Source organism: Anser brachyrhynchus (genome assembly GCF_964034855.1).
Source record: "Anser brachyrhynchus genome assembly, chromosome: 1".
Classification (NCBI taxonomy): domain Eukaryota; kingdom Metazoa; phylum Chordata; class Aves; order Anseriformes; family Anatidae; genus Anser; species Anser brachyrhynchus.
Genome location: NC_137694.1, coordinates 131787584 through 131813571, shown reverse-complemented (window position 1 = coordinate 131813571; position 25988 = coordinate 131787584). Strand labels below are relative to the sequence as shown.

General features: G+C 38.1%; 1 protein-coding gene across 3 annotated transcripts in view; it reads left to right on the top strand.

The window, feature by feature from the left end:
- GLRA2 (glycine receptor alpha 2) overlaps nucleotides 1–25988 on the top strand; it is a 130696-nt gene that overhangs the window by 42641 nt on the left and 62067 nt on the right. For all 3 annotated transcript variants that reach the window (XM_080554324.1, XM_080554323.1, XM_080554325.1), the window contains exons 5-7: nucleotides 1105–1187; nucleotides 2677–2814; nucleotides 5527–5741. In XM_080554324.1, the coding sequence (XP_080410450.1) occupies nucleotides 1105–1187; nucleotides 2677–2814; nucleotides 5527–5741 (436 nt within the window). The remainder of the gene's footprint in view (nucleotides 1–1104; nucleotides 1188–2676; nucleotides 2815–5526; nucleotides 5742–25988) is intronic.

Sequence of the window (25988 nt, the reverse complement as noted above, 5' to 3'; positions counted from 1 at the left end):
CAGCTGGCCCGTTGGTTCACTGGCATAATTAAAAAAAAAAAATTCTAATTGTACCGTGTTAGTGTTTCAATGTGCCTTCAAATGAGACAATTTAGTTCTCGTCCTTGATGACAAATGAACACAAAGTTTTTTTTTTGTGTGTGTGGTGTGTGTGTGTCAGTGTTTTTTTTTTTTTGTGCTGAAGGTAATCTGTAATAATAAATGTGCTCTTTTTGTATAAACTGAAACGAGCTCTTAACTATTTTTTTTTTCCCAAAGCAGAAAGTCTTTTGTAATTATGTCATCCCAGCACCTTGGCTTGTTAAAAACAGTTTATTCTCACCACAGATACAAGAAAAATATAGCAGAGGAGAAGCCTTGAAACAGATTTCAAATCAACTGTAGAAAAATAAACAACCTACCCGCTGCTTCCCCTCAAAAAAAAAAAAAAACTTTCAGTATTTTCCCATCCAAGTAAAATTATGCTTTATCTGGGACAAAAACAACTGAAAAATTAAAAGAGAAATTTATTTTGTATGATAATGTTCCTTTAGGCTTAGTTTCTTTTTTCTGCTTTCTTTATCTTTAAATGTTATGTGATTCTAGTTTTTACTGTTTTTTTTTTTTTGTTTGGGTTTTTTTTTTTTTGCTTTTAATGGCTAAGCAGTAAGAATGAGTGGTTGAAAATGGGTCTCATACCCAAAAAAAGCACCCTCTATTGAAAAAAAACTCAATTGTTATGTTTTCTTCCTTTGCTGTTCCAAAACAAAGCCTTAAAATGTATGTCCGTCCCATGATCAGTCACTTCAGGTTTTGTATTATTTGGGTTCACCGCTCTACGTAAAACATTCACTGGTACATTAGTGGAGAGCATTTCTTGCTGTCTTACTGTTCTTGTCTCTGCCTCTTTTCTGTCCAGCCAATGCAGCCTGCTTTGCTTACATGTTCGGTCTTCACAGACTCTTATGTCCTTAAAAGCTAAGAGGGGACAGAGAGTCCGGTCTCTGAGTCTCTAAGATTTGTCCTTGATTTTTCAAACTGTAAGTGTGGAGCTTTGGATAAAATCTGTAGATTTCTAACAACAGCTTTTTTTTTTTTTTTCTTCTTTTTCTCCTCCAATTTTAGGCTTACTTTAACCTTATCCTGTCCCATGGACTTGAAGAATTTTCCTATGGATGTACAGACATGTACAATGCAGCTAGAGAGCTGTGAGTGTCCAATTGCTTTACCTAGGGAACAACAAGACTTTACTGTAACTTTTGGTGGTTAGATAGTATGTGCATTTTTGTATTTGTGTGTTCAGACTCAATATTCCTATTTTGTAATGAAAAGTCATGGAGGAGTGCTTTAACTACCCATCAGCTATAGTGCTAGTCCCTGCTCACTGTGCTCTTCCAGCTCCCTTTCCTTTCTTTCTTCCACCTCTCCCGTCAGGGCTGCACCACTTCCAGGAATAACCACAGCAGTACCGTACATGAGAAAATAAACCTCAGGAAAGCAAGAACAACTAGTATGCAGCCAGGGATGAGCTATGTCTCATCGAGACATGCTAAGGTCTTTTGAGAAATGCAAGCAACATACTAAATGAAGCAATGGTCTTATTGGCTATCACAGACTCACAGCACGGCTGAGGCTGGCAGGGCCCTCTGGACTCACCTGCTCCAAGCCCTGCCCAAGCAGGGACACCCAGAGCAGGCTGCCCAGGGCCAGACCCAGGTGACTTTTGGAGATCTCCAAGGAGGAGACTCCACAGCGTTTCTGGGCAGTGCTCCGTCACTTGCACAGCACAGAAGTGCTGCCTGGTGCTCAGAGGGAGCCTCTTGTGCTCCAGTTTGTGCCCAGTGCCTCTTGTTCTGTCACTTAACATTAATAAACCAAATATGACTTAGGTTCTAGCACATGGTCATCCATAGGATGTAGCTGTTAACAGGATCCTTGACACCATTTTGACCAGTACCAAGCAACAGTCAGAAAAAAGACAGAAGTGTTTCAGATAACAGCACAAGCCAGCAATCATGCCTGATAGCCAGCATGTGCCAGGCCACCTTGGTTTTTGGTTTTTTTTGGGTGGGTGTCTGGGAGAGAAACAGGTTTACCTATATGAGTATAAGCTGCAGGTTACCACTTTGTGTGTGGCTGAAGAACAAGCTGATCAGGGCTGCTTTAGTTTAATTGTAAATGTATGGCCACTGCAGTCAAAGAGACTTCAGAGAGTTCAAGACTCTCTCTTACAACTACATACCTCCCAGTGATAAGGTTTACAAAAGCTGCAGGTTTATTTTTAGGTAAGGACCGAGCATCATGCAGTCTGGAAATCCTTGTTTGCTGGTGCCCAACAACTAAATAATGAAAGAATAATGTAAACAAAGCAAAATGTTGGCTGATACATAGACACACAGACACACAAAAATGTCATTTCAGTTGTAAACAGTACCTTTGATAGGCCAGCAAAATTATTTTAGGGGCAAACCAAGACAGTATTTCAGAAAATAATGATGTTATACATTTGTTGCTCTTAGTATAGGAGTAGTGAAGTATTGGGAAATTAGCAACTAACAGCAATTCTGCTATTGTTAATCAGTTGAAAAATATAGTTCACATTAACTGGAATAAATGGCATTTCTAAGGCATAATAATACTTGCTTTTGATGTTTTCAGTCAGTTACCATCTAATGAACTCTGATTTCTTTATTTTAGTTGGCTACACAATGAACGATCTGATATTTGAGTGGCTAAGTGATGGACCTGTGCAGGTTGCAGAAGGCTTAACCTTGCCACAGTTTATTTTGAAAGAAGATAAAGAACTTGGTTATTGTACAAAACATTACAACACTGGTGAGCATTATTCTATTTTTTTTTCTTAATAGTATCTATTGTCAATGTGAAATGGGAAAAGATGAGTGAAATGAATATATATATATATTGAAATTAAAATTTGATTCAGCCACTCATTTTTTAAATCTGAAAAAAATCTCCCTTTTATTTTTGTTTGCTTTAAATATTCTTTTTTTTTTTTCCAAGTTTCCTTTAGCTTCATTAAGGATACTCTAACTTGCATATCCTTATATTCTATATTCCTTAAAATCATTAAGGATTTTAAAAACTTTAAAAATTGGAAAAATCTACTAATTTCCTTTTCCTCAAAATGAAACATTTATAGCAAACTATTTTTTAAAACTATATTGATACATCAGTTTTAAAGTATTGAGTCTTACAGATTTGATTTATTTCTCCAGTATATCAAAATACTACTGAGGAAAAATATCAAACTTTCACCAGCATATAAAAAATATGTGGCCTGATTTATGAGATGTAGTATTTGAAGTGACGATGCTTTCATTGCTGATCTGACTAGTGTACAGACATGAAATGAATGGAATTTGTTTGCTAAATAATGTAATTTTCTCTCTGCTTTTGCTTTTTAAAAGTTTCAAATGTGTTTTCTATCTTTAGCTTCCCAGAGCAGAGAAAAGAGAGAAGTCTGTTAAAATTTTGGATTTATCTGCTTGGAGTCTGTTTAATAAGGCCAGCATTTAGAGAATGGTTTGCTGGATATTTCCTAGGATTAGATATAATCCCTGTCATCTAAAATAGTTTTTTTCATCATTTCAGCATAAAAGTCAATCTGTTTGCATCAGAGACATTTGTTTCACTCTGTGAAATAACACAACATGAGACGTTCTGCCCCTGTCGAAAATAGTCACATTCTTTTATTATGAAAATAAAATTATCGTCTTTAATTTTTAGAAATGCAGATTCTAATTTTGGGGCCCAAATTGCCAAGGAAGGACTTGTTGTGATTCCACAATCCAAGATCTGTGCAAAGGGGGACTAATATTACTGCTCATTGTAAAAGGGAGCATCAGAAGTAAATATCAATCAACAGAATTTATGCACTTGTAATTTGGCTGTTGCAAAGTTTAACTATTTCCCACCACATGACTCAAGCTCTGAATAGGTGAGTTCATGTGCTTTTCTAAGTGCTGACTCTCAGTTAACCACTTTGCAGGGTGGAACATCAAAAGTAAAAGGGGAGGGAGAGCATGGGCAATATCTTCCTTGTATACCCATGGAGATTCCCCGTAAATGATAAAAAAGCTTGTTAGTAGTTCCCACTACATGTAGTTAAACAAAATGACTGTATAATTAGTTCAAAATGTGTAGCCTGGGAAGGGGAAATGAGAAGCAGTATTCAAGCCAAAGAAAACTTTGCCTACATACATCCACAGTAATGCATTACTGTCTTCTCTGAGGCATGGTCTTTCAGGTTTGGGGTTAAATCAAAATATAGATGAAAGCTGTATTCAGCCTTCTCCTCCTACCTACACTGCAAGGTGCTCCACCCAGATTGTGCTAGAGGAATCTGGAGAGCAGTTGGCAGACTGGTCTACTCCAGTGCCATCACTGCCACAGGTAGCCTCTTTCGAAAAAAAAACAGATTCCTTCTGTATGGACAGACCGGTCAGAATGTGTGTCTACACAGGTTTCAGAGTCACTCATTTCACAGTTTCTGTCCGACCAGATTACTCATTTTTTTTCCCTCTCCTCACTTTGACAAATTGCCTCTGCATTGTCCTTTGTAACAACTCTCTTACCTGTATGAACCTGCCGTTTTGCTTTTCAGACTAGCAGAAATTATGTGTTTATCACAAAATGGAGCAAAAGTCTTATTACGCCTGAAAAGGATTTATGAGGAACAATGCCTCTTAGTGTACTTGACCAACTGACACAAAAGGGGTTCTTTGAAACAATTAGCATGATGTTTCAGGAATGACAGACATTCCTGTGCTTTGGATAGTCTACCTTGAGTGAGAGCATTCACAATATTTAAACCGCAGCCAGGACATTAATATGGAGAGCAGCACAAAGTGATTGGCTTCATAGCTGGAGAGCTCTTGCAACTCAGGACATTACATCCCCACTTCATGGCTATCTCCACTGTCAGGCAATCCTAAACTTCCGTCCTCCTCTACCCCTGCAAAGCAGGTATTCATTGTCCAGAGAATCACTTACCTCACATGAGAGGTAATCCATTTACCTCACATGAGAGGTAATCCGTTATTGTGGATTTCCAGGAGTTAGCCTTTTGGTGAAATTCAAAGTAAACTTTGAGCTGATTCCACCGTTAGAAGTAGAGCCCACAGACAAAAGCAAATGATGTGGCCAGAATGAAATCTACCACAGGACTTCGATTGTTTATAATTTGCCTAATGACAAGTTTACTTAATCTCATGCAATTAATAGAGCAAAATACTGACACCCTTTAATACTAAACAGTATACTTTAAAACAAAATCTTTTTAAATTTTTGAGAAAAAATATTATATTTTCTGGAGGTGAAACAACTGTTCCAATACTTGTTTTCTCAGTTAATGTGAATAATTGGACACAGTCTCCTTCAGGGGCTCTATGTGTCTCACATGTTAGGGTGCAACAAGTGGCTGACTTGTACTGTTAGGTTACAAAACAGGCCTCACCTCTGATATATGTTTAGATAACAAGATAAAACTGTGCAAAAAACTTTTATGAAAATAATTTCTTGTTCTAGGAAAGTTTACATGCATTGAAGTCAAGTTTCATTTGGAGCGTCAGATGGGATACTATCTAATCCAGATGTACATTCCTAGCCTGCTGATTGTCATTTTGTCCTGGGTTTCTTTCTGGATCAACATGGACGCGGCTCCGGCTAGAGTTGCACTGGGTATCACTACAGTTTTGACAATGACCACCCAAAGTTCAGGATCAAGAGCTTCCCTCCCAAAAGTAAGGAAATAATTTTGTACCATAGATTTGTTATAACCAAGAAATAATGGTAGTACTTCTGAAGTTTCTTAAAGATCTGTGTATGTATGCATTTGATAAGAATACCTGAGACAGAGGTATCCAGGTATTTGGTATTTGAATTAAGGTTTTCTCTTGGTTTGTGGGATGGCGAGAGTGTTCTAAGCTCTGGATTTTTAATGAATTAAAAATTAAAACTGCTAGTTTTGACACTTAGACATCAATATTTAGAAGACAGGTTTTCTGAAGTATGTAGGTACTTCACTGTATTTCTGAAAGCACTTTCCTGAAAACTAGATTGGGGACTTTATAAACTCTGTCTCTTCTCTTCTGGGCTGTTTCCCAAATGTAGTCTCCCAGATAAATTGACGTGGCTAGATACGGCATTTAATCTGATGGATATATAAATATATTTGTGTGTGTACAAAATACATATATATAACATATATACAACTGAAATGTGTTTCTGGAGAATCTTTTCAGTGAGGAACTTCCAATGTCTTTCTCTGTTTTATGGAAGATTTAGTTTATGTTCTTATTCAAGTGTTGTCTGCAGTTCTCCATCCGGTCTACTCACAAAAATATCATCTCGCTTGATTACTTATTTATTTATTTATTTTAAATTGGGGCAGCTGCTGTAGTTGAGATTATAGATTACAGATTGTGTTCTTTGATTAGTCAACATGACAGCTCTTTTCAGCATGGGCACAGCCTTAATGGTTTTATTGTTAACATTCCCAGCAGAATTTATTGTGTGTGTTCAGGTTTTGTACAATTTTCTGGAAGAGAACTCAGAGGTAGATCAGTTTACAATCATCTGTGGAGTCATGAGATAAATTCCCTGAAGAATTCTCTCTTACAGATGCCCAGAATCACAAGCACAATTTTTGAGTGTTTGTATAGCATATGATCCACTCCAAAAGGCATGTTGTATTTTGTTCTGCTTTACAGTCAGTGTCATATTTAGTCTCATTCCAAGTACTGTAGTTTGTTCAAATGGAGCATACATAGGGCGACTTTAAAAACTGCACAGATTGTGTTACTATTCTGTTGGTAATAAGAAAGTATCACTTAAAATCTGGTGACTACAACAGTTGGTTCAGCTTCACTTGCTCACTTAGAGCTATGTATAATTTTCCATGCAAACTAAAGATCTTTCATGTATTAACTCAGAACTTCAAATGTATAATTTCTTAACATTTGTTCAGACAATTCAGTCAATATTAGCAAATGAACACTCTGAGAAGAAAGTCAACGAAGAGACAATCTTGGCAAGAACCATGCAGGCTCTGTAGATAGCAAGCCTGGAGTTACTGAAGATGGTGTCTAGATGGTACAACATGATTCCATGCTGATACATTCCAAGTTTCTTCCAAATTAATTGCCTTGAGTACTGGAAGTAGTACAATCACTGTAGTGGAGATTTCCACCAACATTTCCAACAGAGCATGCACTCTGCCAAGAAGCTCTGCAGTGTTACTATGTCCATAAAGCTAATGTTTTAGAAAGACTTTTCATCATGTGCCTTAGATCCAGCTGAAATTTTTGTTCATGTTCTCCCTTGTTTGCAATGAAAAGCATTAGCTGGATACATTTCTGGGCTTCTGCTGAGTGGAAGAAAAGGGGAGATCCAGAATATACCAACTGTGGCAATTTGATTATTGGAGAGGTTCTTCTCCAGCTTCAAGATTAAATAGATTTATCTCAGTGGTTGTCAGAGGTGATGCTCTGGCCCCATTCCATCCTCTCCTAGTATTTTTTACTGTTCCTTTGCCAGAAGACAGACACTAAGGACATTTACCTCACCAGAGAGGCCAGTACACTTACTTCAGTCATACAACACCTGGTTGTTGCATTTCTGCTGTGTGAATGCAGCTGAGCTATGCCATAAGAAACATGGGACTGATGTGAAACAAACTGCTTCAGAACAGGCTCTGTGTGCAAAAGTAAGCAGTACACCCATGTTTGTGTACAGGTCCATATCAGCAGTATCTGATTCCTTACACAAGGAAGAATGGCTCTATGTCCAGGTGGAGGCTGGTGACGAGCCGCGTCCCTCAGGGGTCTGTCCTGGGACCAGTGCTGTTTAATATCTTTATCAATGACAGACAACTGGAATGAGTGCATGCTCAGCAAATTTGCAGCTGACCCCAAGCTGAGTGGTGCAGTTGATACAACAGAAGGAAGGGATGCCATCCAAAGGGACCTGGACAAGATTGAGAACTGGGCCCATGTGAACCTAATGAGGTTCAACAAGTCCAGGTGCAAGGCGCTGCACCTGGGTTGGGCCAATCCCAGACATGGGTGGAAGACAGACTGGGAGAAGAACTCCCTGAGAGCAGCCCTGCAGAGAAGGACTTGGGAGTTCTGGTGGAAGAAAAGCTCGACATGAGCCAGCAGTGCGTGCTTGCAGCCCAGAAGGCCAACTGCATCCTGGGCTGCATCACCAGAGGAGTGGCCAGCAGGGCGAGGGAGGTGATTGTCCCGCTCTGCTCTGCCTTTGTGAGGCCCCACTTGGAGTGCTGCATCCAAGTCTGGAGCCCCCAGCACAAGAAGGATGTAGGGCTGTTAGAACGGGCCCAGAGGAAGGCCGTGAGAATACTCAGAGGGCTGGAGCACTTCTCCTATTAAGAAAGGCTGAGAGAGCTGGGGCTGTCCTACTGAGAGAAGGCTGCAGGGTGACGTCATTGCAGCTTTTCAGTACTTAAACGGGGCTTATAAAAAAGGTGGAAGGCAACTTTTTGCTCGGACAGGCAATGACAGGATGAGGGGGAGATGGTTTTAAACTAAAAGAGGGGAAGTTTAGATTAGATGTTAGGAGGAAATTCTTCACTCAGAGGGTGGTGAGGCACTGGCACAGGTTTCCCAGAGAAGCTGTGATGCCCCATCCCTGGAGGTGTTCAAGGCCAGTTTGGACAAGCTCCTGGGCAACCTGATCTAGTGGGTGGCATTCCTGCCCATGGCAGGGGGGTTGTAGCTGGATGATCTTGAGGTCTTTTCCAACCTTAATGATTCTATGATTCTATGATCTTTAAGATCCCTTCAAACCCAGGCCATTCTCTATATTCTATGATTCTATTACAAGAAACAAGCTTTTCTTGCTGTTGTTGTTTCATGAACCTAGCTATTTTAAAACCCCGTCTGTAAGTTAACACTAAAATTGTATTTCTTAATAAAATCTGTCCAGCTGAAATGCATTTAAAAATAAAAATATAAAAATAATTGAATCAAATCAGTGTTAAATCTGAACTTGCAAAATGGCTCTTTAAAAGCAATGTTTTTCTGAGTCCTGTCTACATATTGCCAAGACACAGGAAGTTAGGCTGTCAATAAAACGCCCATTCCAAAATTGCTCCAAGCATGAATATCTAAGATAATAAGACATGAGAGGAGGGTTATTTTGGTAAGAGCACTGAAAAAAACAGATGCAACTTTGGTTTGTGAAAGCAGCCTAGATTTGAATACAAGAGTTGTATTCTTTCTTTGTGTCCTATTCTTAACACACATTTATAGAATTTGACTTTAACTTACCCACTGTCTCCTGCCAAGAGTTTCTCCTTATTCTTCATTATTTTATTATAGCTTTAACAAAACAAACAAACAAACAAACAACAAACAAAGACAAAATCAAGCAAGCAAGCAAGCAAGCAAACAAACCCCACCAAGCATAAACATTCACAAACTTTAAAGGCAATAATTCCTTTACCTAAAGAAAGGCAAAGAAGAATTGCACCAAGAAGATACCTAGTTACTTTTTTGGTTAGTTTTCAAGTTACTATCTAAAAGATGCAAGTGCTACTGTTTAGAAGTAATTACCTACATATTGTTATCAACTCTGGTACAATATTACATGGCAGAATTCTTGCTTGAAATTATTAAAAATAATTGGGTATTTTTCAGATTGCTTTCATCTTAGAACACACATATAAACTAAACCTTAACAGTAACAGTCCAAAAAAGTGAATTACTTTTCATGCCATAAAGCAAAACATTTGAGGATACTTTAAGTCAAGTAAATGACAGTAGCTTTATTTTACACAGTTGTATAGCATTGATATTGTGTTACTTTACTGTGTAGTACTTAACGAATGCATGTTCCTTCCCTAGGGAGCAGTCTGCGCAGAAAAAAAATCTTATTCAAAACTCACTAAACCCCCTGGGAAGACTTCCATTCACTTCATTTTGCTATGGATCACTAAATGCATTACCAGTTGTAATAAAAGCACTATATTCTAATAGGTGCAGAGACCTGCAAAGCCAAAGTCCATGATGTCCATTCCATTTGGTAGTAAATTACTGCTTTTACATGTCATCCACTATCCTCAGCATTTTTGAAGCCTTTTCAAGATTCTTTGGCTTCTGGCAGACCAATCTGAGAAAGTAACCTCTCCTTTCTTTAATGCCAAAAGTTATCAAGTAAAGAAGCTCTGAGAGTACATCACATTTTTTTTACTTTGAATTAGGGTTAAAATAATGTCTTAATAAGTAAAAATAAAAAATGAAGAAAAGGAAGAAATGAGGAGAAATAATATTAGAGAAAAAGGAATAGATGCTGGTTTTAGAAATTACACTGTTGTATGTTCATTTGTTTTCATAGGAAGCAGAGTGTCTAAGGTGATAGCTTGCTCTTTCATGTAACAAAACAGAGATGATGCATTTTGGTGCAGTAATATGGTAAAAAAATAAAAAATAATAAAAAAGTAAATTTGAATGGAAGAAGTTTTTGACAGATTACTTCTACTCTAGTTTCAGGATCTGAGGAGGAAGTACAAGAGTAATTCAATGATCATGAGATAAGTTAATTAGTTCTCGGCTAATATGAGCTGTATGTCTGAGTGCTTGACACGTTGCTTAAATAATTAGGCCAACCCTATTCTTATTAGTTATTTACAAAATCCTGTTGGAGACATGATGATCCTAAAACACTGCCATGGTATTTAATATGTCTACCTTATGTTACATATTTATTTGTTCTGATGGGGGAGCTGCAAACAAATTTCCACTTTTTAAAATTTGTTCAGTGTCCTTGAGTAGATTTAGAAAGAAGTTCACAGAGAAGTTCCCTTCCCTTCCCTTCCCTTCCCTTCCCTTCCCTTCCCTTCCCTTCCCTTCCCTTCCCTTCCCTTCCCTTCCCTTCCCTTCCCTTCCCTTCCCTTCCCTTCCCTTCCCTTCCCTTCCCTTCCCTTCCCTTCCCTTCCCTTCCCTTCCCTTCCCTTCCCTTCCCTTCCCTTCCCTTCCCTTCCCTTCCCTTCCCTTCCCTTCCCTTCCCTTCCCTTCCCTTCCCTTCCCTTCCCTTCCCTTCCCTTCCCTTCCCTTCCCTTCCCTTCCCTTCCCTTCCCTTCCCTTCCCTTCCCTTCCCTTCCCTTCCCTTCCCTTCCCTTCCCTTCCCTTCCCTTCCCTTCCCTTCCCTTCCCTTCCCTTCCCTTCCCTTCCCTTCCCTTCCCTTCCCTTCCCTTCCCTTCCCTTCCCTTCCCTTCCCTTCCCTTCCCTTCCCTTCCCTTCCCTTCCCTTCCCTTCCCTTCCCTTCCCTTCCCTTCCCTTCCCTTCCCTTCCCTTCCCTTCCCTTCCCTTCCCTTCCCTTCCCTTCCCTTCCCTTCCCTTCCCTTCCCTTCCCTTCCCTTCCCTTCCCTTCCCTTCCCTTCCCTTCCCTTCCCTTCCCCTCCCCTCCCTTCCCTTCCCTTCCCTTCCCTTCCCTTCCCTTCCCTTCCCTTCCCTTCCCTTCCCTTCCCTTCCCTTCCCTTCCCTTCCCTTCCCTTCCCTTCCCTTCCCTTCCCTTCCCTTCCCTTCCCTTCCCTTCCCTTCCCTTCCCTTCCCTTCCCTTCCCTCTTTTTTTTTCTTTTTTCTTTTTCTTTTCTTCTGAGCTTCAAAAACCTAGATATAACTAAATCTTGTATTCACACAGTATATTCAATACCCTTTGTTATATTCCATACAGTATCTGAATTTGGATGCAGGGATTTATTCTATACTACTTAACGAAGGAACTCACTGAAGTTTTTTTCAACAAAAACTGTTCCAAAGTAAAGCAAGGGTCAAAAATTAGTATGTGTTTGCTTGCTGTGACTTATTGAAGGAATTTCTTCAGTAGAAACTTACACACTAAATATAGCTCTGTGTACAAAAAATCTGTTCTACAAAATACTATAAAATAAATGTCTGTCAAATTGTTTATAAACACATGCTCATAACTCATAGCTCAAAACAAGTGTTTTCTGGTTCTCGTCTACAACTTTTTGTATGTAATTTCCTTACTCTTTCTTCTTTTCACATTACTTACATTTTCTTATCAATAGTTTCTAGTCAAGATATATGTATTTGTGCTAGAGGGCAAGAGAAAGTTTGACAGTAGTGGAAAAAGTGGTACGTGGTGATGTACCAGAGAGAAGTTTCCTGCCACTTTGAGTATTAATAGCACTGTGGCCATGTTAATACCATGTTAATAGCTTGATAATAAATGCTTGGGCCTGATGAAAATTCTCTGTTTCTCTGGCCCACATCAGCTTGTAAAAGACACTTCCTTCCTTCAAACTTGCTTCTTCAAGATCTAGGTAGATACTTACAGGGCTAACCTATGCAGTTATAACTTCAGCGGGAGCAATATCTCATCTGAAGCTTTGGCACGGTTATATATGTGTGATCATGAATCTGTTACTTCCAGTTCTGTGAAACCAAAGATTTGGTTCTGCTGCAAGGCCAAGAAGATGAAAACGAAACAAATCAAAACAGGAACACCACCAAAACCCAGCAGGATCTATGCTTCTTGTGAGGACAGTAGGAGAAAGAAGGATGTAGTTGTTACACAGAGCACCTAAATATGTGGCTAGAAATGACCACGTTATTCTCTTTAGCTTGGCCAATCTTTGGATCTTGAAGTGTTTGTATATGGTTTCTAGTGAATTTCATGCTGCCCTTCATCCTGTGCAAAGCTGACCGAGGAGATACTGACTGGATAAATATTAATACATTAGGTTTTATAACAGATTTTACTCTATGAAAGTAAAAAATAGAAGATTAAATCAGTCACTTTTTCCCTTGTACTAATCTAAACTTTATAGTTTACTTTCCTGTATAGTGGAGACAGTGGTATTTACTGTACTACAAAAACAGTAGTTGCTGCCATGCGTGACAGCAAAAAATATGCATTAAGATGTGTTCGAATACCTCTGGGATGTAGTTTGAGTACTCCTGGCACTTCCTGGCTTTTATAATGCAGTCATCTGGGAGCTCTGGCATTTGGCATAGCCTATTTCAAGCGTCAGAGAAGAGCTGGAGTTACTGTGCACGCCACTCTGCTGGTTGTTTCATAACCCTGGTACAGTACTGGGACTCTCGAGCTTCATTCCTGCACCCTACAGGACCTTCTAGCGGCTTTTAGCAGCTCTCTGAAGAGCACGTAGTGCTGCTCTTTTGCACAAATAAGCACTGCAGGCCCGCTCTGAAGCAATGACATATGCTGTTGTGGCTCATTCACTTCAAATAATCTCAAGCCTTGACTCTATTAGATCATCTAAGAATATTACTTATGAATATCTCCTGTGAATGTTTCATTTGAAATAATGTTGACGGGACTCCCTAGAGCCTGTGAAAAATGCTTTCATTTGTGGTGTACCTTAAGACTACTGCATCCAGTCTGAACATTACTGAAAACTGCTTGCTGCTTTTAGGCAACTGGGCCACTGATGCTTTACTTTCCCAAAGTTTTATTTGAGTTGCAGTGCAACTGTAAGAACTTGACTAAAAGGTCTTTTTTCTTTTTTTTTTTTTTTTTTTTCATTTGGGAAATGTTTCTATTTGGAAAAAAAAAACAATTTGTTTATTGATATTGATGACTAGAAGTATTCCCCACACACGTTTGAACAGAGACAAGTTATTTACTTTTCTTCATGGATGCATCAGACTTCTACAGGAGTAACTAAATGATTTGGTGTCTTTTTTTTTTTTCTTTTTATGCCTGTGATATGACATGATAACTTTAATTTGCAAGTACTGGGGAACACTATTTTTGTTATAGTAATATCAGCTTTTGAAATGAAACAATTCTAAACTAGCCATTGACAAGAAAACAATATAATTTGTTTTTAAGGCATGGAAATACAGTCATGCACTCTAGAATATGTCATTATTCACAGATCCTTAGTAGTAAAGTTAAAAACCTTGATGAAGTATTCTCTTCTCCTTATTTCTTCTTCCTAGAAGCCTAGAGGGGTTAATTGGGGTATCTTGAGGGAGTGTGAGAGCAGTACTTTTATCCTCAGTAGCTTGTATCCTGTGTTAGACGTACCTGTGTGTGAGAAGTAGACAGTTTGTTGTCTTTCCCTGTTCTTCCAAAGCTTAAGCTTTTAGAGAATTGAGTCTGAACTCTTAATATATCTGGAGAGAAACTTAAGTGACTAAATCACAACAGAAAACATAAGTTATGAAAAAGAGACAACATAATGAATGTTCCTCAGTACATGTTTTCACAGGAATTATAGTGCAGGCTATATTATAAATAATTATCAATAATGGCACTATTATGATGAGAGCATATCAATATCTGTCACTGATAAGAGAAACAACTTCTGTTAAAAAATGGTCTGCTGGGACACTAAAAAGTAATTTAAAGTATTTCATTGATATAAATGCATTTTTCATAGAATCTTTTTTTTTTTTTTTCAGAAGGGCATTTTTCTTTGTTTGTTTAATGTCAATCAGAACATTTTATTGATAGATTTGTCCTGAAATATGATGAACAGTAGTACTTCTAAAATTTATCTGCAGTCAGGAGGCACTGATACCAGCCCATTTGTACAGCATAATCAATTTCAAAACACCTCTTAATTTTCCAAGGAACCATGTAGATGGTCACAGACAGTAATGAGAGTAACACATTCCTGGTCAGAATCTATGATTGAGTATGCTCTGTTTATCAAAAACTGGCTAAATACAGTATAAAATTGTGTGGAACTGGAGGGAAAAAAAAAAAAAAAAAAGTTAAGGAACTGAAGAAACCCAAATGTCAGGATTATGATAAAAACTGTTACAGTTGGACAGTGTGTTCTGTTGCTTTCTCAAACAATCAAATTTCTCTCTTTCTTTTTTAAGGAAGCCATAATTGTCTGACAGGATCTATTTCATGATATGTTGACAGTGTTTTGCTTTCCCCTGAACCTCCTAACAGAAACAGAATCTTCTCAGAATGAAAACAAAATCCAGTCATTGAGAATGACTTAAATTAAAGCATTCATATGCTCAGATATTACCATTGCTGTTATTTCTTACCAGGGCTCGCCAAAGTCAAGGAAGACAGTGTTATGCCACAAAGAAAACAGTGCAAAACAAATTAGTTATGCATATAACTATCCCTGGATATGAAAACAAAGATAACTTTGCTTTTATGTCTCACAAAATGGCTGCTCCAGGAAGCAATGTGGTCTTTCTTACATCTTGTTTTCTCCTTCTGTCCTATCTAGTGAGTGGGAAGAATAATGTATAATTATTCTCTTAATTGGTTAATTATTCTCTCTAAAGTTGGTATATTTGTCATTCTTTAGTAATAATGTAGTGTTGATTGTACAAGTGAATAGCAGTCTTTTTGATAAATGAGAAATGAGAAATGTATTTACTTTTTACCATATTCCAATGCCCTATTCGAAAGGGGATAAACACTACATTGCTCAAACTAAAAAAAAAACATAACACTAAAACTGTTCCAACCGTACTACTGCATTTAGAGGTTATCTCTTATCTTTTTCTACATTGACTGGAACAGGAGACAGGCGTTTTACAACCAGTCAAAAAAGTGTGCGTTACACATGCTTCCAGGCAAGACTGTAGCTTGGCAAATGATTTCATGAAGAATTGTTTAAAGGTAAAACACTCAGTGAATGCAGCTATAAGCGTTGATTAGCTTCTTACATTAATGAGGTTTCAGTAAAAGCTTTTCCCAAGCTGAAAGGCATATCTAATTAAAAGACTGTGGATTGCCTGAATGTGGGTAATGCACTTCATGGCAAGCCATTTGGCCAGTTTCATTCATGATTTCCACGATGATGCTGGCTTCCTCCAGACATGCTTCCCTCCTAGTCAAGGCAAGGCGGTCTAAATAGCAGCTGTTGACTGCAGCAGAGTTCAAAAGCCTCTTACCCAGCTCCTCTGTCTACCATCAGTGAAAAAGACTTAAAATATATGCTTACCACTGCTAGCTGTTGTCTGCAAGATTTTTTGTAATTCATATTTTTTTGAGATGTCCTTCTGAAAAACAACTGACTGTTACCCTGAAGAGAGAATGAAAATAAATTTTCAGCTACAACATTTTCAGCAAAAAAAAAAATTCTTTTTTTTTTTTTCCAGCTAAAACCAAAAATAGATCTTCGTCGCTCCTCTTTCACATTGTATTACACTCTGCTTGAGCTGTAATATGCATTTTAGATGGCGTCAGACATTTTCTCTGAGGATCTCCTATTTGTAAAAAAAAAAATAAATAATAATAATCCTTTGTGGAAGCCATGCAAAGGGTACTTTACAATAATGTTCTCATTTATTGGAAAAATTCCCTAAATGATCGTTGTTGACTTCCAACCACCAGTGTCCCAGTGTCAGATTTCTCCAAGGCATCCTTTTTTTTTTTTTTAATATTATTTTGACTGCCTTTATATTATTTTCACTGCCTTTTTTCCTGGAAATCTAAAGCTAATCAATCTAAAAATATCTGAAAAGTTTGACATGAAAATGGAAATGATGAAAGTGGTTCAGTTGATATGATACTAAAAAAATAAGATTTGCGATTTGGGACTTTTTATATTTTCTTTTTTTGTTCTAATTCAGAAGGCATTTCTGAAATGTCAAAAATCCCTAGGGAAGGGAAAAACCACATCCCACTCATATCTAACCTTTACTGAGATACTGGTAGGCACTTTTCAACTTTAAGTAATGTTAGAAGTTTGGAGCAAAACTGCTCTAATTAAAACTTTCCTTCAGCCACAGGAGCAGGCTCAGGCACTGAAATGTTCTAGGAAAAGAACAAGACCACACTGCCTAATAGTGAGACCCAGGCATGCTCACTGTAGCTAGTATAGGAAGTTACAAGTCATCAGTTGTTTCTATTTTGGGAAAGTTCATGGATTTCTAGAAATTACATTTTTTTTTTTATTTTTTTTTTTCCCCCAAGTCCAGAAGGGACAAAGTCACCTTCTAGGATAACACTGTTTATTGGATCTAATTGCTGTTACAGCTGGGTTCTATATTCGACTCAAATGTGTCTTAAAGAAGAGTATCATCTTGTTTTGAAAATGAAGTCTGGATGTTTATTTCAGTTGCTACATTATAAATAATAAATTATAAATATTGTTAATATATTATAATATCATATAATATTATTACTATAATATTGCATATCTATTTATCTATTATGTATAATTATATATTATAGTATTATTATGATATATAAATGTAATATTATGTAATATTATTGTTAATAATAAAAATAAATGTTCTTAGAGACTGAGGATTCTCCAGCTTTACATTCCAGACAGTGTTCCTCGTTGTGCATTTTTCTTCTGGACTACTTAGGCTTCCTAGACATAATGTCTTTTCTTATTCAAGAAATCCTTTGATGGAAGTGAGCAACCTTGCGATCTCCTTTTTGGTAAACTAAACAGATAGAGGTTCTTATGTCTCTCGCTTCTAAGACATTTTGTTCAGCCTTCAACTTTGTTTCTTCTTCATTGTGCCAATATAATTTTTTTAAATATAGCAATCACAACTACACTACTGTGCAAATTCTTAATATAGCTTTCTTTTTTCACCTCCTCCTCCTCCTCCTCCTCCTCCTCTATGTTCTGTTTATAGACTCAACAGCCATATTAACCTTTTACCCACAGTTTCGCATAACTGATGCTCTGTTGTCATTCCCCTTTTCAGAACCACGTTTGGTGCAAGTCACAGCTGCTCTTCTTGCAGTTGTGGCCCTCTCTGTGATTTCACAGCATAACCTGATACTGGGCTTTTTTTCAAAAGCATTTGATTTGGATGTGCCCAGTAATTCTAATTATGCTGTTCCTGCCATTGCTGATAATTCTACCACTGTTTCTTTCATCTGGCATTTTTCTGGACCTCTTATTCCTATTGTTTGATTCTCATATTCCTCTAGTTTTACCTGTCTTGTAAATATTTACTTTTTAACTTTTTTTCAATTGTAATGGCTATTTCTGTTCCTCCTCTGATGCCATAAAGGATATTAATGTTAATAATAATAATAATGAAATTATCCTGTTTGATTGTTGTGATTACAGTTATTAAAATCTTTAATTATTGCATTGTGGTAGCATACTTAGTGCTAGTAAATAAGAAAATATTTATTATAGCCTGTGCTCATTCCATATACATTAGGCCAAGTCACTGCTTTCTGGAAGTCCAACTGATTCTAAATTGCTAATACTCAGTGGGAGAAAACTTACAGAAAACTTACAAAGAAGTACCGGAGTGCAAATACAGACAAGAAGGAAGACTGAAAGTTTCCATGACTTTTGTTTGCCATTTGTGGGATAAGGGGGTATGCTGAGAACTAAATTGAAATCAAAATGGAAAAGTTAGATTAAACTGGGTAGTAACTTGCAAGTAGTATAGAACAGTTTAGTGAAAAATGTCTATTTACGTCCATTTGGCCAGTTAAATAGTGATGGAGTACTACAGCAGCTGGGAGAAACCTAATTATGTAAGAGTCTGGTCCCCAGCCAGGCAAACAGCTGATAATTTAGGTGCAATAAGTGAAACAAACAAAGAATTCGTAAGAAGTCAAGTCTTCATATCACCAAATAGGAACGATTTGGATTAAGGTGAAACACATAGAAGAGAAGTTTATGAGTTTTGTTAATTGTGAGACCACAGACCACTAATGACAACATTAGTCTGAGTGATTTGCTTATGTAATTGAAGAACAATAATAATATAAGGAGTTACTTTTCCATCCATGTAAGGTTAACAAAAGTGCAGGAAATTAAAAAAAAAAAAAAAAAAGTTAACATATGGGGGCTGGGGGAAGAGAGAGGAGGAAATAGATCACAAGACCCTAACAGCTATTGCTTAAAATCAACTAGTGATATACATACACTGAAATTATCCATATGTAGCTATGTGCAGAGAACATGAATAAAGGATTATTTTCAGTTTCGGTTTATAATAGCAGCTTATAACAACCCATAATGGAAAGAAATTGTATCATTGTTGCATTTGCATTTCTAAAGTTTTCCAGAGAAAACCAGAGAAATTTTTTCCACTTATACTAATGATGACTACTTTATTATACACATCTGTATTTCACAAGCAATTTTAAATCAGAACAGAAATATTGAACTTGTAAACCTGTGGAGAGATTAATCTGTCAAAACTTAGGTGGCTGAAAGTTGTTTTATGCTGCCTTTCTAGTCAACAGAGAAAAAGAGACACCTCCACAGCAAGATTCTTCTGACGCCCAGACAGGTACACAGGGTAGGTCAGATGAACGCATTTCAAATGCCTCTTTCTGCAAGTCAATAAGGGAAGCTAAGGTGACCAGCATTAAAATCAGATGTCTGAAGTTATGTGAGGGAAATCCCAAACACAGTGTGAAAAATAGTAAAACACATATCATCATCATTTTGAAATATTCAAAACATGAAGGTTTTGGTGGTGGTGGTGGTGGTTTTTCCTCAGAGAGGTGGTTATATAAAAATCTTCTTACCTATTATTACTTATCTACTATTTGAGTGTGATTAAAGTCAAACCTGTTGCATTTTGGAAAACAAACGCATTTTTACCTCCTCTTTCTTTTTCACATGCAATGACAACAGGGATTAGGGTGAATGAACTGTGGATGTAGAGGTTACCAGACCCTTATTTCATTGCAGTCTGTTAAATATCCGTTAATCTTTAAGACAAGTAGTTTACAGGATATGACTCTAAGGCCCTGCATAGTGCTAGCAGGGCTGCCCACAGAGCATAATTCAGTCTGCAGTAATAATTTTACAGGCAAAGAGCTGCACGATCGCAAAGATTCAGTTTGACTCTCAGAGCTGTAAATTAGGAAAGAAAATTGAATACATACCAAGCAAAAATAATTGAAACAGTAGATGTGTAACTTCACAGTGGATTAAAAAAATCAATTCTCAGCATAAACTGGCATATGGCTTTGTGCATTCTAGGAGGAAATCAGAGAAAAGTTCTTATATTAGTTAACTATTTCTTCAGTGCCAGGATTTATAGATAAAAATGATTAAGCATTTCAAGAATGTGTTGTCATCATCTAATCCTATCAAATCCTTCAGTACATAAGCTGGTCTCATTACATACTGACTGGAGCCAATATTGATTTCTTAGACCATTTTGAGTGACATACTAGTGGTACTGTTCCATTTATGCATAGGTCTGCCAGGTATAGACAATGTATATAATGTTGCTTACTCTCTGAGCATTCCGGGTAGCATTTATTCACATTTTGGATGTTTAGACCTTTGTGGATGTCATTGTTCTTTTGAAGGAAGGAGAGGAAAATTCAGGGCACCTTAAGTCTCTGGCTCAGAAGGTATCTCTCCCTCTGTGCAGAAGACTGGTGCTGAAGTCTAGTCTATATTGTCAGAGCTACTTACTCACTGGGGTCACAGCTTGTTTGCTATTTTCGTGTAAATGCATTTAGAGTTCAGTTCATGAACAAGGTTAAAAATGCATCACAGAATCTAATATAAAGCATTTAATTGAGTCCTCTGCTTTAGTATGCCCAACAGGCTACGTGGAGAGATTCTAAACTCTTAAAGAAAACAAAAAGCTGAACTTTCCTGGATAAATTCTCTAGTATTACCAGACTCATGGATCTGTCATATGCATGGAAATAGCATAGACCATGCAGATGACAACTGTTTTTTATAAAGGAGGCTAAATCTTCTGTTTCTCTAAACTGATACAAATCCTCTGGCTAACTTAGCAGCTGGAGACCTGGTTTGAGGACATTTATATTTTGATCAAAGAATATATATATATTTAATTACATCAACAATCTGTAGACAAATGTCTTATTTTAATGGAAAATGTAGTGATTTTTATTCAGATTATTTGAAATCAAATTACCCAAGTAAAGCATGAAGTGTTTCCATTTGGATACACTATTGCAACTGCTTCATGAAAGCTGGGAATCACCTGCATTTTGTGTGCCCTTCTCTGACATTTCAGATGCTTTTTTGTCTCTCATAATGCACAACCTCCTCATTCCAGGAGGCTGCATCACATGAAATATAGTCTGAGCTGAGAGAAAGACCTATGGATATCTCAGAAGAAAATGGAGCTAAACCGTACCCTAGCAAATATGTGGTAGCACTTCCTCACTGAATGATTTTATGTTACAAATTTGAAAGCTATACACAAGTACGTTTTCGTGTGTGCTGTTACCAGTTTCAGTGCTATGTGATCACGTAAGGGGAAGTTGTTGCAACATTTCAACATTATTCACATGAACGCTTATGTGATTTATGTCTCTTTGTTGTTCTCTCTTGGTCATATCTAGAATTTGAAGATTTGGGGATCTTAAATCAACAGGAAGGTTTGCTGATAAAGAAAAACAAAGCTGTGAAACCACAACCAGTTTCAAATACACCCATCTTACAAAAATGTTTGCTTTTCTTTTATTCTACAAGATATGCTTCAGTGCAACATTTTAGCTTTAAAACTAGCAATGACCTACCATTGCACCTTATTTTTATATGCAATTATTTAAATTTTGAATGAATGTCATTTTTTAATATGAATTTGGTGTTAAATCATAATATTCTGTAATTTAGACTCTCCAAATGAATTACAATTCAAGAATTCTGTGATGAGATTAAAACAGAAGTGAAATTACTTTTTACAAATAAACACGTTTTGCCAGTTGCAGGGAGCATTCCCCTCCTCTGAGAATTTTATCAGGGATTTTCTACACTTTCAACACTTCTGCCTACTGGTACATCACAAAAAGCCTTTATAGAAGGGCTAAAATATCTCACCATTGCTGCTAATGGTCAGTAATAACTGGTAGATATGAGCAGTAGATATGAGCAGTGCAACTGGGATTTGAGTGTTAGAATGGAATTTGTGGAATCTTGCACCCTTTTTGCCTTTAACTAATTTCTGATGCTATTAACTTAGCCTAGAATCTGTAAATTGGTGGATTGACACAAAACCAAAGCCATGCTGGAAAAACATACAAAGAAATCCATCCTTGTACTGCTCATGGCACTTGTAGAAAAGAACTTGAAGTGAACATATTTATACAAATCTTTTCAGTCACACATCCTTCACCATCCTGTTTCTCTGCCCTTACATATAGGCACACTTCATCTGGAGTTGCCAGGATGTCGTGAGAAAGGTTGCTCTTGCAGGGCTTCCAGCTGTGACCAGATGTGGGAGTGTGATTTCTTTGGAGAAGGCTTCTCTTCACAGGGTTTTCATGCCATTTTGTCAGGTTTGGTAGATATGCATAGTTTAAACAAGTGAGAGGGGAAAGTATGGGAGGCTTTCTGGGAGAGGCACATGAATACACTGAAGCATGTTCTTTTTGAAATCTATCTCGTTCTGCTGTGTTTTTCATATTTGTCTCTGTTAACTGTCACTAAGCTTATCTAGCATTTATGGCTTTTGGAGAAGCAGCAAGAAGGTGCTGAAATTGGCTACTCTTTACCTTTCAGCAGTGCACAGGGGTCCAAGTGATGCTCTGGACTCATCGGTGTAGCCAAGTACCTAAATTGTCTGTTGAAAAATTCGGATTTTTGACTTATGGGGGATTTTTTAGCACAGTCTTAATTTCTGCTTGAAAATGCCAACCCATCAAATTCAGGAAAGTTTCTTAGGGTCAGGATGACATTTTATGATCACAGAGTAACAAGCAGACTGAAGTAAAAAACTGGGAAATTGAGATCTCTGGGTCTGATTAAAACCAGGTCTGATTTTAACTCTAAAGCTTAACTCCACTGAATAATATAAATGTCTCAAATAGATGAACTGAATTACACCCCAGAGATTTCTGATCCTCTCCACTTATTGCAGAAATAACAGGTCAGATGTAGAGCTGTAAAAATGCTGCAGCAATGACCCCCCTGTCATCACACATATCTGTAGCTTGTGTACTAAGTACAATTTTGCTGGCTATTTTAGTTTATAATCTTCTGTCTCTGCAGAGTCTTATGAAAAATGTAGATAGATCACCATTTTTTCTTTAAATAGTAGAAGAACAGCAACAACACGTCAAACTCCAAATATTTCCAAGATACAATTTTTATTTTCATACCATTACACACATATGGCTTACATTTCAGGAAATGTGTTTTGGAAAGCAGGAACTCCTCAGAAGGTTTTAGAAGTTACAGTGGACAAATAATTACACATGAACTATGAGAGGTGCCATGTAATAAGGACTGATCCTGTCCTCCATGGGTGTGTAAATTGTGAATGAGAATGGAAAGATGTTTTTACCATATAGCTGTGCTGTATGGATACTGGGATAGTGCAGCTGGGATAGTATAGACATGCAGGACAATTATAGGAAAAAATTTAACCACTGACTTCCTATGAATGTGTTTAAGAATACCTGTGTTTTGTGGTGAAAACAAGCAAAGAGATATGGGAAAGGTGTATTAGCAAATCAGCAGAGGGTTAATTTACACTTCTGAAGAGATGTCCTGAGTCATACCACGAAGGCATATTCTAAATTTCATAGTGATATCTGAGAAACAAATGCAAAAGATTCATGCTAATTAGGGCCTCCCCCCCCCCCCCCCCCCCACATTGTTACTGGCAGTTTAATCATCTAAATGTTTAAGCTGTCTGTGCTGTTTCAGCACCAGACTCACTCCTGACCCAATGAGAGATGAGGAACCCCAGCTCATACTGGAGCCTTGAAAGGCAGTTCTTGGAATGGGTATGTCTCAACAGCATGGTCTGTGCTGTAGGCAAGGCATGGCCATGACCTACTACTGTCTGGAGCACTTCAGGGACATGAAATATTTGGAATTAGCTTTCTGCTCTGCCTAGAGCTAAAGACAAGAAGCATCTTCCTGAGCCATGTTTAATTAAAAGTCTGTTGTTATCTGTGTAGAAGAGAAAAAACTGTCTTTTTCCATCTCCTCCCTTTCTCCTTCTCCTGATCTCTTGGCACTGTTCCTATCTCCTAGAGTAGTCGGTAGCTGGAAGGCAAGACATTCAGCTAGTACCCATTTCTCTTTTTCTTTCCAAATCATGTAGAACATGCCTTTGAACCTGCCAAATGCTTGCTGTACACTCCTGGGTTCTCAACCTTCACCTACTCTGGTCAATAATACAAGAGTACAATATCCTGCTTGGCTGTCAATGTGGACAACTGCAGAGCCCTTCAGTAGTGGAGGACCACACTGTTGATTGTGAGCCACGGGCTGGGGACTGCTCAGCTGCTGATAGTTTGCAAGTTGTCTCAGTGAAGATGTGCTGACAGAAGTCAATTTCAGGACCTAAATCCAAGGGAGGGTGGTTGTGTTTATGCCAAGCATAGACAGTTAGGTGTCTAAGCCTTTTAGCTTCTATCTGTATCTCATTGCTGAATAGTTTTGATGTGCCTCCACTCGGTTTCTGAAAATCTGCTTGCATGCCCGACTTTGCCCAGGAAGTGAAAGGACATGCAAAGACAGGACAAGAGACCCTTCAGATACAGGGCACCCTGAGAATTACAGATTGAATCCTCTGGGTTCACCTGAAGATTTAACTGACAGACAACAAATGAATGGCACCTACCACTCTACTACCAAGTCCCTGAAACTTCATGCGCTAACAGCCTACTTCCCCTGCCCACACTTCCCTCTGTTACAAGGTAGAAAGTTTAACAGAGATGTACCAGAAGATTTGGTGTAGCATCATTTCAGTGAAGCCACTGTAAGATCAATTTATTGCTTAATGTTTTGTCTTACAATCGATTTGTGTCCCATTTCTTTGGTTGCCATTTCAGCCTTTTCAGGGAAGGGAACAGCAAGCTGCACATACAGCTACCCTTGTTCTTGTTATGTTTTCATGGCCTTGGCCAGGGGTGAGGAACCCTGGAAAATGGTTGATGGGCTCTGGATGTACCTTGGAGCTATCTTAGGCTGTGCATCACAGAAGGTGACTTGAGAGCTCCAAACCCATATAGGTGAAATAACACAGTCATATGCTGACCATGTTGGCAGAGAGCCAGCTCTGCTCTCTGTTCTGCTCTGGCCAGCCTGCTGTTGCATGACCATCGCTAAAAAACATCTGTTTCTATTAACATGTTGTGATGTTGTGCTAGTTGGGCAAAACCTAGAGTAAAGTTACAGGGACACCTGACTGTCAGGGAACGTCTGGTGGTATTCTCAGTTTGCAAAGTTATCTGTGGTACTTCTTGGTGAAGTATGGGTTAATCCTGCCCTGTGAGATACAGACTCCTTCAGACCATGCTTGGAGAGTCCCTGACAGACAGCTATCAGCACTCTCTGTGTCTGTGTATAGGTTTAAAGCATTCCCCTGCCTCCCGTGTGCTAGGACACAAACCTGCCTGAAGGACACAAAGCTGTGATGAAGCCCTTTGCTCCCTTGGAGTACACATTCATTTCACAGCCAACCAAATGGGGCTCAAATAAAGAAGTTCTCTGGTAGATCAAGTGACAGGGTTGACTGGAGGCATTAATTCATATCACTGTGCTGTTTGTGTGAGTGTGCGGGTGTGCTCTGCAGTTGGCAGCCATGATATCTGTATATTCACAGCCGTGTTTTAATTAATCCTCTTATGGACAGAACCTACCATGGCATTAAGAGAGCAAATATTTTTAGCCTGCATAAAGAGTCAGTACTGCCCACTCATATGAAGTAGCTTAGGAGACAAGTTATCTACTGCAGGTAGCTAAGGTAACAAAAGAAACTGAGGTTTAGATTATAGTAATTAAAATTTGCTGAGCAAATGAGGCCCTGTGTGAAGGGACGAGAATAATTGGTGACATCACCTGTTAGATGAAAAGACCTGCTATTTCATTACATGCCAGTCCTCCTCCCTGCCCACAGGGCAGAGGTCCTTCTGCTTTTCATTGTGGCTTTTACAAATCTGTGAAAATAAGTCACGTTAGTTGCTGCTTTTCCAAGTCTGAGACATGATGGAAGCTAATTGCAAGGACTGAGGAAGAAAACACCATAAGAGAGGCAGGATTTTATGTAAGCATTAGGAGCAGCATCACTCATATCTTTCTGCTTGTCAGACAGATTTGTGCCTTC